The sequence below is a fragment of the Aricia agestis genome, chromosome 3 (genome assembly GCF_905147365.1).
Source record: "Aricia agestis chromosome 3, ilAriAges1.1, whole genome shotgun sequence".
Lineage (NCBI taxonomy): Eukaryota > Metazoa > Arthropoda > Insecta > Lepidoptera > Lycaenidae > Aricia > Aricia agestis.
Window position 1 is genome coordinate 20,239,105 of NC_056408.1, and position 14,088 is coordinate 20,253,192.

General features: G+C 38.1%; 1 protein-coding gene across 1 annotated transcript; it reads left to right on the forward strand.

The window, feature by feature from the left end:
* The first annotated feature begins 6,191 nt into the window (after nt 1-6,191).
* On the forward strand, nt 6,192-13,480 carry LOC121740570 (phenoloxidase-activating factor 2-like). The gene is made up of 8 exons (XM_042133306.1): nt 6,192-6,324; nt 7,954-8,056; nt 8,502-8,690; nt 9,329-9,440; nt 10,030-10,135; nt 10,458-10,633; nt 12,815-12,979; nt 13,292-13,480. Exons 1-8 carry the CDS (start codon nt 6,192-6,194, stop codon nt 13,478-13,480), a joined length of 1,173 nt encoding a protein of 390 aa, XP_041989240.1.
* Nucleotides 13,481-14,088: the final 608 nt, after the last annotated feature.

The following is a 14,088-nucleotide window of genomic DNA, read 5'->3' on the forward strand; positions in this document are numbered from 1 at the left end:
AAAAAAGAAAAATCGATTCCATGTAAATATTGTGATCGGTCATTAACTTCAAGTAACTAATCCGTTTGACAATAGTAAATAATCTTTTGTATTGTGTATTTTCTAACAATCGCTTAATGACAATGAACAGAACAACATTCAAAATAAATAGCTTAAGTAGCCTTGCATAAGGGCTTTTAATTATACCCTCATTAGCTATTATTAGTGTGGCATGGAATATAATACTATCTCGTTTTGTTTTGCTAATAGCGTAGTGTTTTAAAAATTTGCGAAGGAATTAAAAAAAAATCCAATTTTTGATACTTAAATTTTATTATTAAGTATCGAAAAAAACATAAAAAAATAGCATTAATATGGTTTTTTAACAATAAAGATTACAAATAATAATATTTTCTCCATTTAAGCGGTACATACATATTCCCTATTAATAATAAAATTGAAAAATAAAAAATAGTGAGTATACATAAAAATTACGATACCATACATACTATAATAAAAGTAATAAAATTATTTCTAAATAAATATTGCATTTAATTTACAAAACTCAAAAAGCTTGCTCACTATCAGAATGATTATCCTGTAATTCATTAACGTCAATGAACTCTATCTCAGATTCTGTCGGCAAATTTAACAGAAGCTCTTTAGCCCGTGAAGAGAGAGCTATTTTGTTATGCTTTGATAGTCTTGGTCTAAAACTTGTGATATTTGGATCTGATGATATTAAAAGATTATGTAAAATATCCTCATTTGTGGCTTTTCTACTTAATTTTCTGGAATAACTCTCTCTGAATTTCCGGAAATCTTTGTTACGAGCTTCTGCTGCTTCTTCTGACAGATTGCCGATAGGTATGGTAGCAAAATGCTGGATAATATCAGCGCCATGTATAAGCAGCTTATGTAAACTAGAAGGCATATAATACCAGGGATATAAATTTATGTAGAGTTCTGCAGTCTCTCTACAGAATAAGGAGAATTTAGAAAGGTTGACGCACTCTCCAGATGCTACAGTCTGGAGTATTACATGTAACCTTTCTATTAATTCCTTGCTTATACCAGTAATACGGGCTGCAGTGTCTGCGTCCCTAAAAAATCTTCGGGCAGTATTGCCATCATTAGTTGTTCCCTCTCCTTGTTTCACCTGGTCTATTAGTAATCCGCAATCTTCTCTAAATGCTCGCTGAATTTCGAACTTTCTAAGCTTAATTTTTTGTTGATCTTCGCCCCTGCCACTCCATTTTTTAAAATCCATACGATAGGCTGCATAAGAAAAATGGGACATTATTAATATTGAAAATGAATATTTCGTAAAAGAACAATGACTTGCGGCTGTAAAGTAATTAATAGCTAAGGTATGATAAATAAGAATAATTATTGTTACCTATGTGAAGAAGGCACTCTACACCTTATCCAGCAGTGTAAAGATGATAGTCCGTACTGGTGAATTTCTTCATTCTTGTGTTTTTGGTCAAGCAGTTCAATATTGTTCATTTCCGATGGCTTTGCTTTGCAAATATCGCAAACGGCTGTCGACGTCTCTGATAAATATAACGTTATCTTTCCGTCAATCATCGTCAAAAGTAACTGGTGAGACACTTCAATTTGATTCAGTTTTGATGGCTGAAGCGCTTTTATTTCTTCTGTTATTCTGTTTTTAATTGACATAACAGTGGACTGGGTTTCTTTCGTAAATTGAAACATTAATGGACGACAGTAAAACGTGGACGATGGTCTTTCGTTTTCCCAAACAATAGTTCCATCGGATTGTTGTAGCCTAACTGGTACTAGACTGGCCATAAAAATACTGGAGTCTTCAAATTCTTTGTTTACTTTTTGCTTGTACACACTTTGACCAGAAGCTCCGTCAAAACCCCATTTACTTACAAGCTCTAAATTTATTGTTGCGTCCAAATCCATGGATATTGCATCCAAAAGTCTTGATACAGTCAAGTTGAGTAAAGCTTGCAGTTTAATTGAAGCCCCGTCCTCAGTAATACATAAATCTTTTTTATCTGGATAACAATTCAATTTAGCTTGTTGCAATTTGTAGTACGATGGATATAACTCTGAACCATTTTCACTCGCAGACTCTCTTAAGTTTATATATTGCCACTTTGATAACTTTAGCGAAACTAATAAAGCTAGTGCCTTATCAGGTGAATACGTATCACTCTTAACCTTATCGTTGTTTAAGCATGCCTTGACTTTATTTAAATCTTCTGGATGATTGAGTAAATGGTTCATTATTTTTGAAATATCTTCGTTTCCACTATTTTTTAAACTCCTTGTTGATATGGCAGACATTTCTTCCGGAGAAAATGAAAGATTTTTATTTATTTCATCTAAACGTCTCCGTTTTTGTCGATCACATAAATCTTCAAAAGGTTTCCTCGGAGTAAACGTAGATGTGGAAGCGTCTGAAGTAGAAAGTGCTGGTGGTAGATTCTCAGTATTATCATAAACCTCGAGTTCTATTGGTTCAGTATTGATAACATCAAAATTGATTTCTTGGGGCCAATTTATTGACGATTCTAACCAATCGCCATTTTTTTTAATAAATTTAGCTAATGTTCGGTTGCATTTTTCCCATCTGGCACATATATTAGAACAAAAACGCGTACAGAACTTTCTAAGCACGGCACTATTCTCTTCAGTCACATTTATTTTCGATTGTAGAAAATCAAATAGTTTTTTACTATCTGACAAACTTTTCAATTGGTCTCTTAATACCATAAATAAATCTATACTATTCACAAGACCGTCCATTATACCAAAATAAAGAAAATTAAACACTGTGAAAATACGATGTATGTAGTAGCACGTTTAAACAATAACTAATTTTGAAATATCAATTACGATCCTTTTATAATTTTCCACACCTAACAAAGATAATTATAACTATTAATGATTGGCTAATGAGGGTATAAGCCCTTATGCAATTACTTAAGCTCTTTATTTTGAATGTTGTTCGATTCATTATCATTAGGTAAGCGATTGTTAGAAAATACACAATTCAAATTAATTACGAATTCGGCAGCCCGGGCTTCCAAAAAAAACCAGAAATTATCTAAGAAATTTATTAAACTAACTTATATTTCATTTACAATAATTGTTCCGCGATCGATCCTAGACCGGAATGGAATGACAATTTTTGATAGAACATGAATAATTACGAAAACGCGGTTATGCTGAAACTGCTGATGTGTTACCTCGAAGGCGATGGCGTTGACCGGGCACGTGCGGCTGCATCAGCATTCTCCTTTAGGGGTCCGTGCGTTATTCCTCCACCCCCAGAGAAGCAACTATTTGAGGACTTTGAGCGAGAAAGTTGCTGGCAGAGATTCTTGATTCTTTACAGGAACTGCGTAGACTGGTTGATCAGCTTGGCTGGTTGGAGTGACACCCTCGTTTAGACCACTGTCCTTTTGTCGACGCAAGCGGCGACGTCGGATGATAAGAATAAGGGAAATTGTAACTATACCAAATACTAACGTGTATAGGGGCAACGTTGTATGGTACAGTGAAGAAGATATTTGATTTAGTTGGACAGGGTTCTGTAGAATTAATTGTTCTTCCAGGTTATGTAGATTCTTCAGGTCGAAAGAATTGAGGGTCATATGGGGAATCGATATTTCTAGTTTTTTTTTTCTAATTTTAAGTAATTATAAGTATTGTTTTACTAGCATAATAATTATTTTGCATGAAATATGCCTAGAATAGTTTAAGGAATTTTAAGAAGTCATTAGTTACTAATTAAATCTTTTGTAATTTTCTTCGGCTATTTCTGGCAGAGTGGCAACTTTAGGCACACATTTATGGTACATAATACTAGCAATGTAGCCAAAATATATAAAAAAAAAGGTTTGAGTGCGGGATCTATCAGGACTTGACAAAAATTTGGGATTATATATTTTTTTCCATACAAGAAATTTAAAAATATGTTTTTTTCTACTTAAATAATAACCCTAAGAAAAAATTGCAAAGAATAACATTTGTTAAGATTAATTAGCTCTATCCATTGGCACAAAAAAAAATTTAAAAACAAAAATTGGTCCCTATGTCCCCGAAATTGTCGATTCGATCCACTGTGAAACGGCCTGAAAGCGGGACTGTCCCACCGAAATCGGGACGGATGGTCACATTATTTATAACTAGTTATGTTTTCCTCATGACATCTTGTGGTGCTGACCGCAGTCTCGGTTCGGAACCGGTACAACACGCTGCCCCAATGGCCGTTCTACAGTAAGCTACTTTGCTATAATATTAATATTATCATAAATAATCATCAATAACATTATAAATTACAATTTTATCAGCTAATTCTATGGATCATCGCAGTGGCATAAGGTTAAATTCTAAAGCGTTGATATTATTTATTTGTTTCTCGTATTTATAAAAAGATAAAACCGGAGTCAATAAATTTTTATGATTTAAACGTTATTCGAGGTCTGTTTTACAGATTATTATTAATGTTTATTGCACATTTGTCTCGAAAGATTTTTTAATAATTTTTGATTCATTTAGATACCTACTGTTGGCGCTTTTTTTTGTTTAAATTAGTTATTTTTAGATACTGCAATTATAATAATTAAAACATGTTTTTTTGTAAGGTTAAGGATTCCGTTGTTCTGAAAATACTATACTAAATGTGTAAAATACTCGTGTCGCTGTGTTTCTTGGTTTCTTGCCAAACACAGCCAGGGCAAATAGTAGAGGAGTAATAATATACAAAAAAATATGAATAATGAGAACTATCGAAGAGTAACAAGTCAAAAATATATTAGGTTGGGGAAAAAGTTTCTTCGCATTTTATATAAAAATCAAATGGTTTTTTTTATTCTTAAAGTTTATTTACAATTGACTAAAGTATTATTATACTTAGGTGCCATTTTGTTCGATAACTTTTGCCGTCTTGTTGGTAGGGAGTAGGGACATGATCCCATTGCTATAAAAATTTTGGGGCTTCTGATGAAAAAACTGCAACAAGTGGTTTTGGCAGTCCTCTTGTGATGTCAACCTGACACTGCCTAAGGAATTCTGTAGCGACCGAAACAGGTGGAAATCTGAAGATGCAAGGTCAGGACGGCGGATGCATTAACACATCCCAGCCAAACTCCCGTAATTTTTACTGAGTGGCTAAATATGTGTGAGGTCTAGCGTTATCATGGTGAAAAACCACACCCCCTTCTGTTGATTAATTCCGGCCGCTTTCTCTTAACTTCTTGCTTTAATCTCATCAGTTGTTCGCAGTACAGTTCAGAATCGATGGTCCTGCCTGGCGGTAACAGCTCATAATGAATAATGCCCTTCCAATCCCACCACACACACATCATCACCTTGTTACGAGTTAACCCGGGTTTCGCCACAGTCTGTGAAGCCTGACCGGCCTTTGACCACGTTCTTTTTCATACGTTCTTGTCGTACGTGATCCACTTTTCATCACCAGTTATCAGCTTCTTCAAAAATGGTTCGGTTTCATTACGTCGTAATAAAGAATCACCAATGAGTACACGGTTCATTAGGTTTCTTTCAGTGAGCTATTGAGGCATCCAAGTATCGAGCTTTTTTGTGTATACAGCTTTTAAAAAAAGCTGGGTACACAAAAAAGCAGGACCATCGATTTTGAACTGTACTGCGAACAACTGATTAGATTAAAGCAAGAAGTTGTGCGAAAGCGGCCGGAATTAATAATGGGGATTGATGGTCTTCAATTATTATTAAATAAAAATAAAAAAATAAAAAAAATCTTTATTCCAATTTTTAACATTACACAACCACAATAAACAAAAAATACAAAAGAAAAAAAAAGTGTACATAAGAGAATGAGAAAAAAAAAGAAAGCACTATCCTAAAATAAAAGTAACAAAAATTGCATATTTAAACAACATAATATTTATGGCAGTGCAATGCCAAAAAATAAGGAAAAGGGGACCGCTCAGGTTTTGACAGCGACAGTCGCCGCTGTCCCTGGTCTTCCGCGAACCCCTACCCCCATAAATCGAGTTACGGAAAAGAAATAAAATAGTTTAAATACAAAAGGTCGATATTATATATAACATACAAGAACCTTAAGGTATTTGTTACAATATTGACATGGTGTAGGGAAATGTTTATGAATAATGTTAATTATCATAAAAATGATTATTAGGTAATTTGCGTCGACTCTACGTAAAGTTTTAAAGATTTGATCAAATATGAATTTCAGATTAGCCCTCGTGGGCCTCCTGTGTGCTGCCGTGAGCTGCCTGGAGCCTGAATCCCTCAGGTGGCTGATGCAGCAGGTCGCGAGCGAGACCAAGAACAAGTTCAACGATGACCAGAAATATGGTAAATCAGGGCCGGATTTATATTTTTTATGAGTATAGGCCACTTTAATTTTGCTGCCCATATGTACGAACTCTGCCGCCATCCCAGGACGCTGCCGCCCCCCCTAGGACGCCATAGGAAGCTACCGCCTATAGGACATGACTAATATGCCTATACATAAATCATGAGTTGTGGTAAACACTGTCAGATTTTCGACGTATTAATAGCGCTAACGTTATAACGGGCTGCTTTAGGGTTCCGTAGTCTACAAGGAACCCTTAAAATTTCGGTCTGTCCGTCCGTCTGTACGTCTGTCCGTCTGTCTGTCCGTCTGTCCATCTGTCCATCTGTCCGTCTGTCTGTCCGCGATTTTGCTTAGAGACTATAAATAGCAAAGCTGTAATTTGGCATGAATACATGTAAGTATATTAATGATGCCGACAAAATGGTACATAAAATCTTAAAAAAATATTTTTATGGTACTTCCCCTACCTACACATGAGGCGGGGGATGATTTTTTTTCTCGCATCATCATGGGGTGTTGTTGGATAGGTTTTTTTAAAATATTATAAGTATTTATACTTAGATCATTTTTCCGATTTAGGGATCCATTTGTGAACGATTAAGTTTTAAACTGGAAAAAAATCGTTAAGAGTCCAGTGTCCCCCCCCCCCCCCCCATTCTACCAGCTAAACGGTTGCTTCTGGAAATGTGAAAAAATTCACGGGAGTAGGAACTATGCTGAATTTAAAAGGAAAGCTACGGACAGACGGACAGACCGAAACTATAAGGGTTCCTTGTTGACTTCGGAACCCTAAAAAGGAGGAGGTTCCATGTTTGTAGATTATCCCCCTTACTAATAAAAAATAAATAAATAAATAAAATGTCTTTATTTCAGGCATAATTAATGTACCCATACAGATTATATAAAATATTATGTAAAAATAAAATAATGTTGACACTGTAAAGGGGTGTCCAGTCATAAAATCACTTCTTGTTCTGGTTCATGTGAACAGAGATCCACCGCACGCACGTACATTAGATTATTGTAGTAGTCGTCAGAGATAGCCGCGAGTATCCTATTGCCAGAGCTGCGCAGTCTCTGCCGAAATGCAGCCACCCGAGATCTAATGATAGCAAAAAAGTCAGGGACTCCCGTCTCCGCACACATACCCGAAGCACTGCAGCTTCGCGGGAGCCGCATAAGAGTTCGGTATGCATCATTATACTGAACTCTTATACGGCTCATCGTCTTTTGTTTAAACGTTATCCACAGCTGGCAGGTGTACATGCTAAGGCAATACGCCTTAAAAAGTGTGGTTTTAACGTCCCTGCTGCAGTTGGCAAAACGTCGAGCGATCATGTTAGCTCTGACGGTAAGAGCCCTGCGCTCTCGCTCAATGTCAGCATCATCCTCCAGCCGGTCAGTCAGCAGGTGATCTAGATACCGGAACTAAACGTTGTATAAGCTTTGAATAGTTATACAGTGTTTTGTTCCTGTCACACAAGTGACATTTTTAGTTGGATTGAAGAAAACAAAACACTGTATAACTATTCAAAGCTTAAACAGCGTTTATTAGTAAGGGGGTATATGTCCAACGATTACGCCGCCGTTTATATACTGATTTTCTGTTTTTTTCTAATTGACAGATTGCACGACCTCTGAAGGCAAGAACGGGTTCTGCGTGAAGAAGGCGCAGTGCGACACTCCCACACAGAACGTCATAGACCCAACTACGGTCTTCACTTACAGGTATGTTCAGCTTATGGCGGATTATTGATTGATTGTAATTCAGTAGCCCAATTATCAGGGATCATAGGCAATTAGAATTTTGTAACCTAGATGATGTTGATGATGTTTCTGATATAGATATCAGAAACATAATCATTATTAGTAATAAAAAACGATTTAGGCTTGATGCCCAAAAAAGAGTGGGATTTTTCCAAAACAAAAATGGTAGTATAGAATATGATGATCCCAATTTTTTTCCCTTAGGTTTTGTTTCTTTGATAGACGTGACACCTTCACCTCGTGCATACGTATAGCCAGGGTTATCTCCCAACTGTTGGAAACCCTTTATAAATGAGATTTAAGCAGTCGCCATTCGTATGTCCCAGTAACTGAATAGTTAGTACTACGTAAGTTACATTCATTGGTACTTACTTAGTTTGTAACATGTTCGTAATGAAATCTACAGGGGTAAAGAATGCCACTTCCTGGAGGAATGCTGCGAGAAGAGCAAGGTGATCACGAAGACTCCCCCAGGGCCCTACAAGCCGCCAGCGCTCTGCGGCATTAGCAACCCTGGAGCCCTGTCCTTCAGAGAGACAACCGACCAGAACTTCTCTGATTTCGCCGACTTCCCCTGGATGGTCGCCATACTCAAGTGAGTTTTGTCAAAAATACTTTCATAAATTTCGGCAGTTTGCAACGGGCTGCCTCTATCGATTTTTTTAAATGAAATAAGGGGGCAAACGAGCAAACGGGTCAAAGCAACTTCCGTCGCCCATAGACACTCGCAGCATCAGAAGTGCTGCAAGTGCGTTGCCGGCCTTTTAAGAGGGAATAGGGTAATAGGGGAGGATAGAGAAGGGAAGGGTATAGGGGAGGGTAGGGAAAGGAATAGGGTAGGGGACTGGGCCTCCGGTAAACTCACTCACTCGGCGAAGCACAGTGCAAGCGCTGTTTCACGCCGGCTTTCTGTGAGAACTTGGTATTTCTCCGGTCGAGCCGGCCCATTCGTGCCGAAGCATGGCTCTCCCACGTATAAAATCCTCATATCGGGCAGCATACTAAATCCATTCATTGTTTTTCTACTAGCACTGACGACGCAGGCATACTTCACCTGGGTAGGTGAAGTAGATTGTAGCGGACCAAACGATGTCCAATCTTAAATCGCCCAATTTAATTTTCTAAAGTCGGCGCGACATACATGAGTACTAAAATGTCATCGTCATAACTCAGAGAGAATGGCTAATAGCTTATCAGAAATGTGATCGTGTCACGTGTGTTCCTCATTTCCAGAACGGGTAAGACCGATTGGGACAACGAGGACTACATCGGCGGCGGCAGCATCATCAGTCCCTCTGTGGTCATCACCGCAGCCCACAAAATCGACGACTACAACCCCGGACAGGTAACATTACTAATGCCAGTTTTCACCAACCGTCTCCTAACGCTGAGTGATCCCTAGCAGTCTTTTAGCGGGCCCTAGACGAGCAATTTTATTGCGTAATATTATTGAACGTCTAGGAGTATTGAACATCGTGCGCCTTCAATCTAATTATCAAATAAACTATTCAATAAAGTTGAAGCGTTATATTGCACATTACAATAATTGATCGTCTAAGGGCCGGCTTAGGATCATCTATCTCTCAAAGCAAACATGTTTTTGAAAAAAAATGTTTTACAAAAGTTCTTACGCCCTGGACGTAGGTGATACGCAAACATATTTTATGAAATCTTGATGCATTTATGTACCCTCGCCGCTAGATGCCTAAGCGTTAGGAGGCAGTCGGTGAAAACAAACAGCCATGTCTTGTTTTTTTGTTTTTATTTGAGATTTTTTTACTTTTTTATTTTTAACATTATGACGCACTTGTTTTGGAACCTTCGATAAGTCATAAGTATATCGATACAAGATTGTGCGTCCTATGTTAATTTTTTCTCACATTTACATCTCTTTCATCTAATTTACTGATGTAAATCCTATCTTGTTATTTCAGATAAAATGCAGAGCTGGAGAGTGGGACACGCAAGTCACGAAGGAGGTTCTCCCTCACCAAGACAGACTTGTGAAGAAAATTGTCCTTCATCCCGAATTCTTGAAACGTATGTCTTGCAAGTATTTAGCTTAGCTCCTTTTTTATAATATAATATCACATTGTAGCTCATACATTAAATTTTGTTTCACCCTCGACCCATATCAAAATCGGTATCGATGGACTCAAAAAATGAGGAGGTTTCTCATTTCGACGATTTTATATTTAAATGCGGATAACTTCATCATTTACTAAAAGAAACTTAATCATTGACTAAAAGATTTTGAAGACTCTTCTCTTGGAAAGATTTTCCAAAGGTGGTCCTACGATAAGGAGATACTGTTTAAAGTAGATTTTTGTTGAACATTCTAATAACCATCATGATTTTGCAGTCCATGCGCACAACGACGTGGCGCTGCTGATCCTCAGCGAGCCCTTCACCCTGGCCCCGCACGTGGGCGTCGCCTGCCTGGGCCGCATCATGCCGCCCGCGGGCACCGAGTGCTACAGCATGGGCTGGGGCGCCGACATAAAAAAAAAAACCAGCTACTCTGGAATTCTTAAGAAGGTGCTTTTCTTTTTCAACTTTTTTTTACTTTTCCTAGAGATATCTCTAGGAGAAGTCAAAACTGTTAACTGCAGTTTGCTTTTAATGAGTTAGGGATTTTATCGCGAAGCACTTTTCTCGTTCTCAACTTTTCGCCTGATTTTCAGCCGTGGTTACGGGTGGTCTGAGCTGAAAGTCTTAGAGATTCCTAGAATCATAAGATTTTCCCCAGACCGGCTTAAAGTTATCGTTGATTAAATTTTAAGTTATCTTAAGACTTACATTAACTTAACGAGTATGTCATCAACGCAATCAGTTGCTTTGAGAATATTCATAATTTCGCAGTATTGTGAATATCTGGTACGATACGATAGATTTAGAAGCATCGTGGCATCGCTTCGGTAGCTCTACTGTAGGAATAGACCAATCCCTGGCGCCAGGGGCGGATCTACTATAAGGCTTTTTGGGCTGCAGCCCAGGGCCCCGCGAATACAGAGGGCCCCCAACCGAACTGAAACCAGTAGACGATATTGTCAATAATAAAAATTATCCAGAATTAAAAAAAATCCGATCATAAGGTTGGCGCATTGTCCAAATGCCGTAGACGAACATATAAGGAATGAGTGCATTCAGTTAAAATACTACTTACTGCAGTATAAGACTGAGTCTTACACCTCTTGCAGTGAAATTTTTTGGATAATTTATGAAAAGAAACTTGTTGATGTTTTCCCAAACTGCTATACCATCTTAAATATTTTTCAACGATGCCGACCACTAGCTGTGAATCAGAGCCATAGAGAAATATAATACACGGGGAGCAGAGCGTTCTTTCTCCGTTGTCGTATATACTATATAGAAAATAAATACAGGACCACAATGTCATCATTAATTATCAGTTCTTTCGATAAATTTCGATTTAACAAAAGACCTACAGTGCGATGACCAAATAAAAGAATTTACAGTTTGTTAGTTGAACGCGCTAATCTCAGAAACTACTGGTCCGATTTGAAAAATTCTTTCAGTGTTAGATAGCCCGTTTATCGAGAAAGGGTAAAGGCTATATTTTATCACGCTAAGACTAATAGGAGCGAAGAAATAGAGGAAAATGTGGAAAAAACGGGGAGAAATTATTTGACAGGGCTTATTTGAACGCGCTAATCTCAAGAACTACTGGTCCGTTCTTATCTGTGCCAAATAACAGAAAAATTCCTCCAGTAGTTCGTGAAATTTTTTTTTTGAGAATTTTTCAAATCTGACCAGTAGTTCCTGAGATTAGCGCGTTCAAATAAGCCTTTTCAAAAGGAAAATGTTGAAAAAACGGGAGGAAATTATTTGAAAGGGCTTATTATAAAATTAGTTAATTTCCTCCCGTTTTTTTCAACATTTTCCTCTATTTCTTCGCTCCTATTAGTCGTAGCGTGATAAAATATAGCCCATAGCCTTTTTCGATAAATGGACTATCTAACACTGAAATAATTTTTCAAATCAAACCAGTAGTTCCTGAGATTAGCGCGTTCAAATAAGCCCTTTCAAATATATTTCCTCCCGTTTTTTTTTCCACATTTTCCTCTATTTCTTCGCTCCTATTAGTCTTAGCGATAGCGTGATAAAGTATAGCCTATAGCCTTCCTCGATAAATGGGCTATCTAACACTGAAAGATTTTTTTAAATCGGACCATTAGTTCCAGAGATTAGCGCGTTCAAACAAACAAACTAAATAACAAACTCTTCCGCTTTATAATATTATTAGCATAGAATATACCTACATCACTACAGAAAACAGTTTCTTGTCAAAATAGCAATTAGTTGAGTAATTAGGTAGGGCCCCTAAGCAGTATTAGCCCAGGGCCCCACAAATTCAAGATCCGCCCCTGCCTGGCGCTCTGACTAAATAATTGAAGACGTGAGTGGAACAATCGAACAAGTAACATTTCGCAACATACGGACAATAACTCATTTTGCCCTAATTATTTTAATAAAACTTGTGATTTATCTACTTCATAACAGGGAAGTTTTTTCATGTTACTTACCCTATTCATCCACTCATGACTCACGTCTTGAATAATTATGAATAGCAATGGCTCAGTCTGGCGCAAGTGGTCCTAGTTGTATCTTAACATGATATTATAAAGTCACAAACACAAGAATGTGTTCTTTTTCGATCAGAATTCATTAACAATACAATACGTATGTTGTTTTCAGATTCTCCTAAAGCTAGTCCGTGACAAGCAGTGCGAGATCAACCTGAAAAACACGGAGCTAGGCTCCACGTACACCCTGCACAACTCGCTGACCTGCGCCGGCGGCGAGGGGGGCGTGGACACGTGTGTCGGTGACGGAGGGTCACCGCTTGTCTGTCCTCTGCCGGTAGGTTTCACTACTTCTTGCGTAGTAGTTTGTATGCAAATAACATGAGTTTTCGTGATAACGGTAATGCTTAGTACTGACATACGGTTTGGCTCGATAGTTTAACTCCAAATCGAGCAATAACCACCGTGTGGACCGCCAAAACTGACAGCTCGAACGCTCGCTTCGAGCCGGCTCGATGGAATTAAATATGTCAAATATGTCATTTCCTTCGATTTGGAGTAAAACTATCGAGCAAAACCGTATGTGAGTACTTAGCATAACGGTTTATTTAAATATTATTAATTTTGACTACCTTTTCGTTTTTTCCAGGATCCGTCTCGGAAGTCAACCAGGTATGCGGTGTACGGCATGGTGGCTTACGGCGTGGGCTGCGGCGAGAAGGACGTGCCTGGAGTGTACGTGAACATCCCCCAAGTGTACCAGTGGGTGAAGGATCAGATGGTCGCCGAAAGGCTACCGAATACCCAGTTCGATTATTGTAGTCAGCAGAATGAATAAATACTCAGAATTTAGTTATATTTTTTGTTGTTTCTGAATTTCTCAATGCCAATTTGTAAGGTCCGTTATACAGTTAATGCCACTTTTTCGGATTGGCAACGGTAACCTGCTACTGAGTACCTACACTCTTAGCTAATTTTGGGATTGTCTTGTTAACAGAGTTCTGGTAGCATGGGAGAGCCATGCTCCAATAAAATATGAGCCTAAGCTGACTAGCGTAAATATTATATCATATTTAAAACTAAGGCTGCGTTTCCACTGAAGCGGAGCGGAGCTTAGCGGTGCCCGAATTGACCAATCGTGCTATTCCAGCGGAATGATTGCAAAGATTTCGAGCATGGTGATTGGTCAATTCGGCACCGCTAAGCTCCGCACCGCTCCGCTCCGCTTCAATGGAAACGCAGCCTTAGGGCTTGTTTCACCACTTCTTGATAAAGTGCCGGATAGGCTATCGACAACTTATCTTACAGATACTCCATACTCCATCTGTAAAAAAAAGTTGTGGAAAGCCTATCCAGCACTAATCAGGAAGTGGTGAAACAGGCCCTTAAACTTTATTCAGAATAAATTTTTACAAAATATGTATTCTTACTACTGGTGCCCACCAC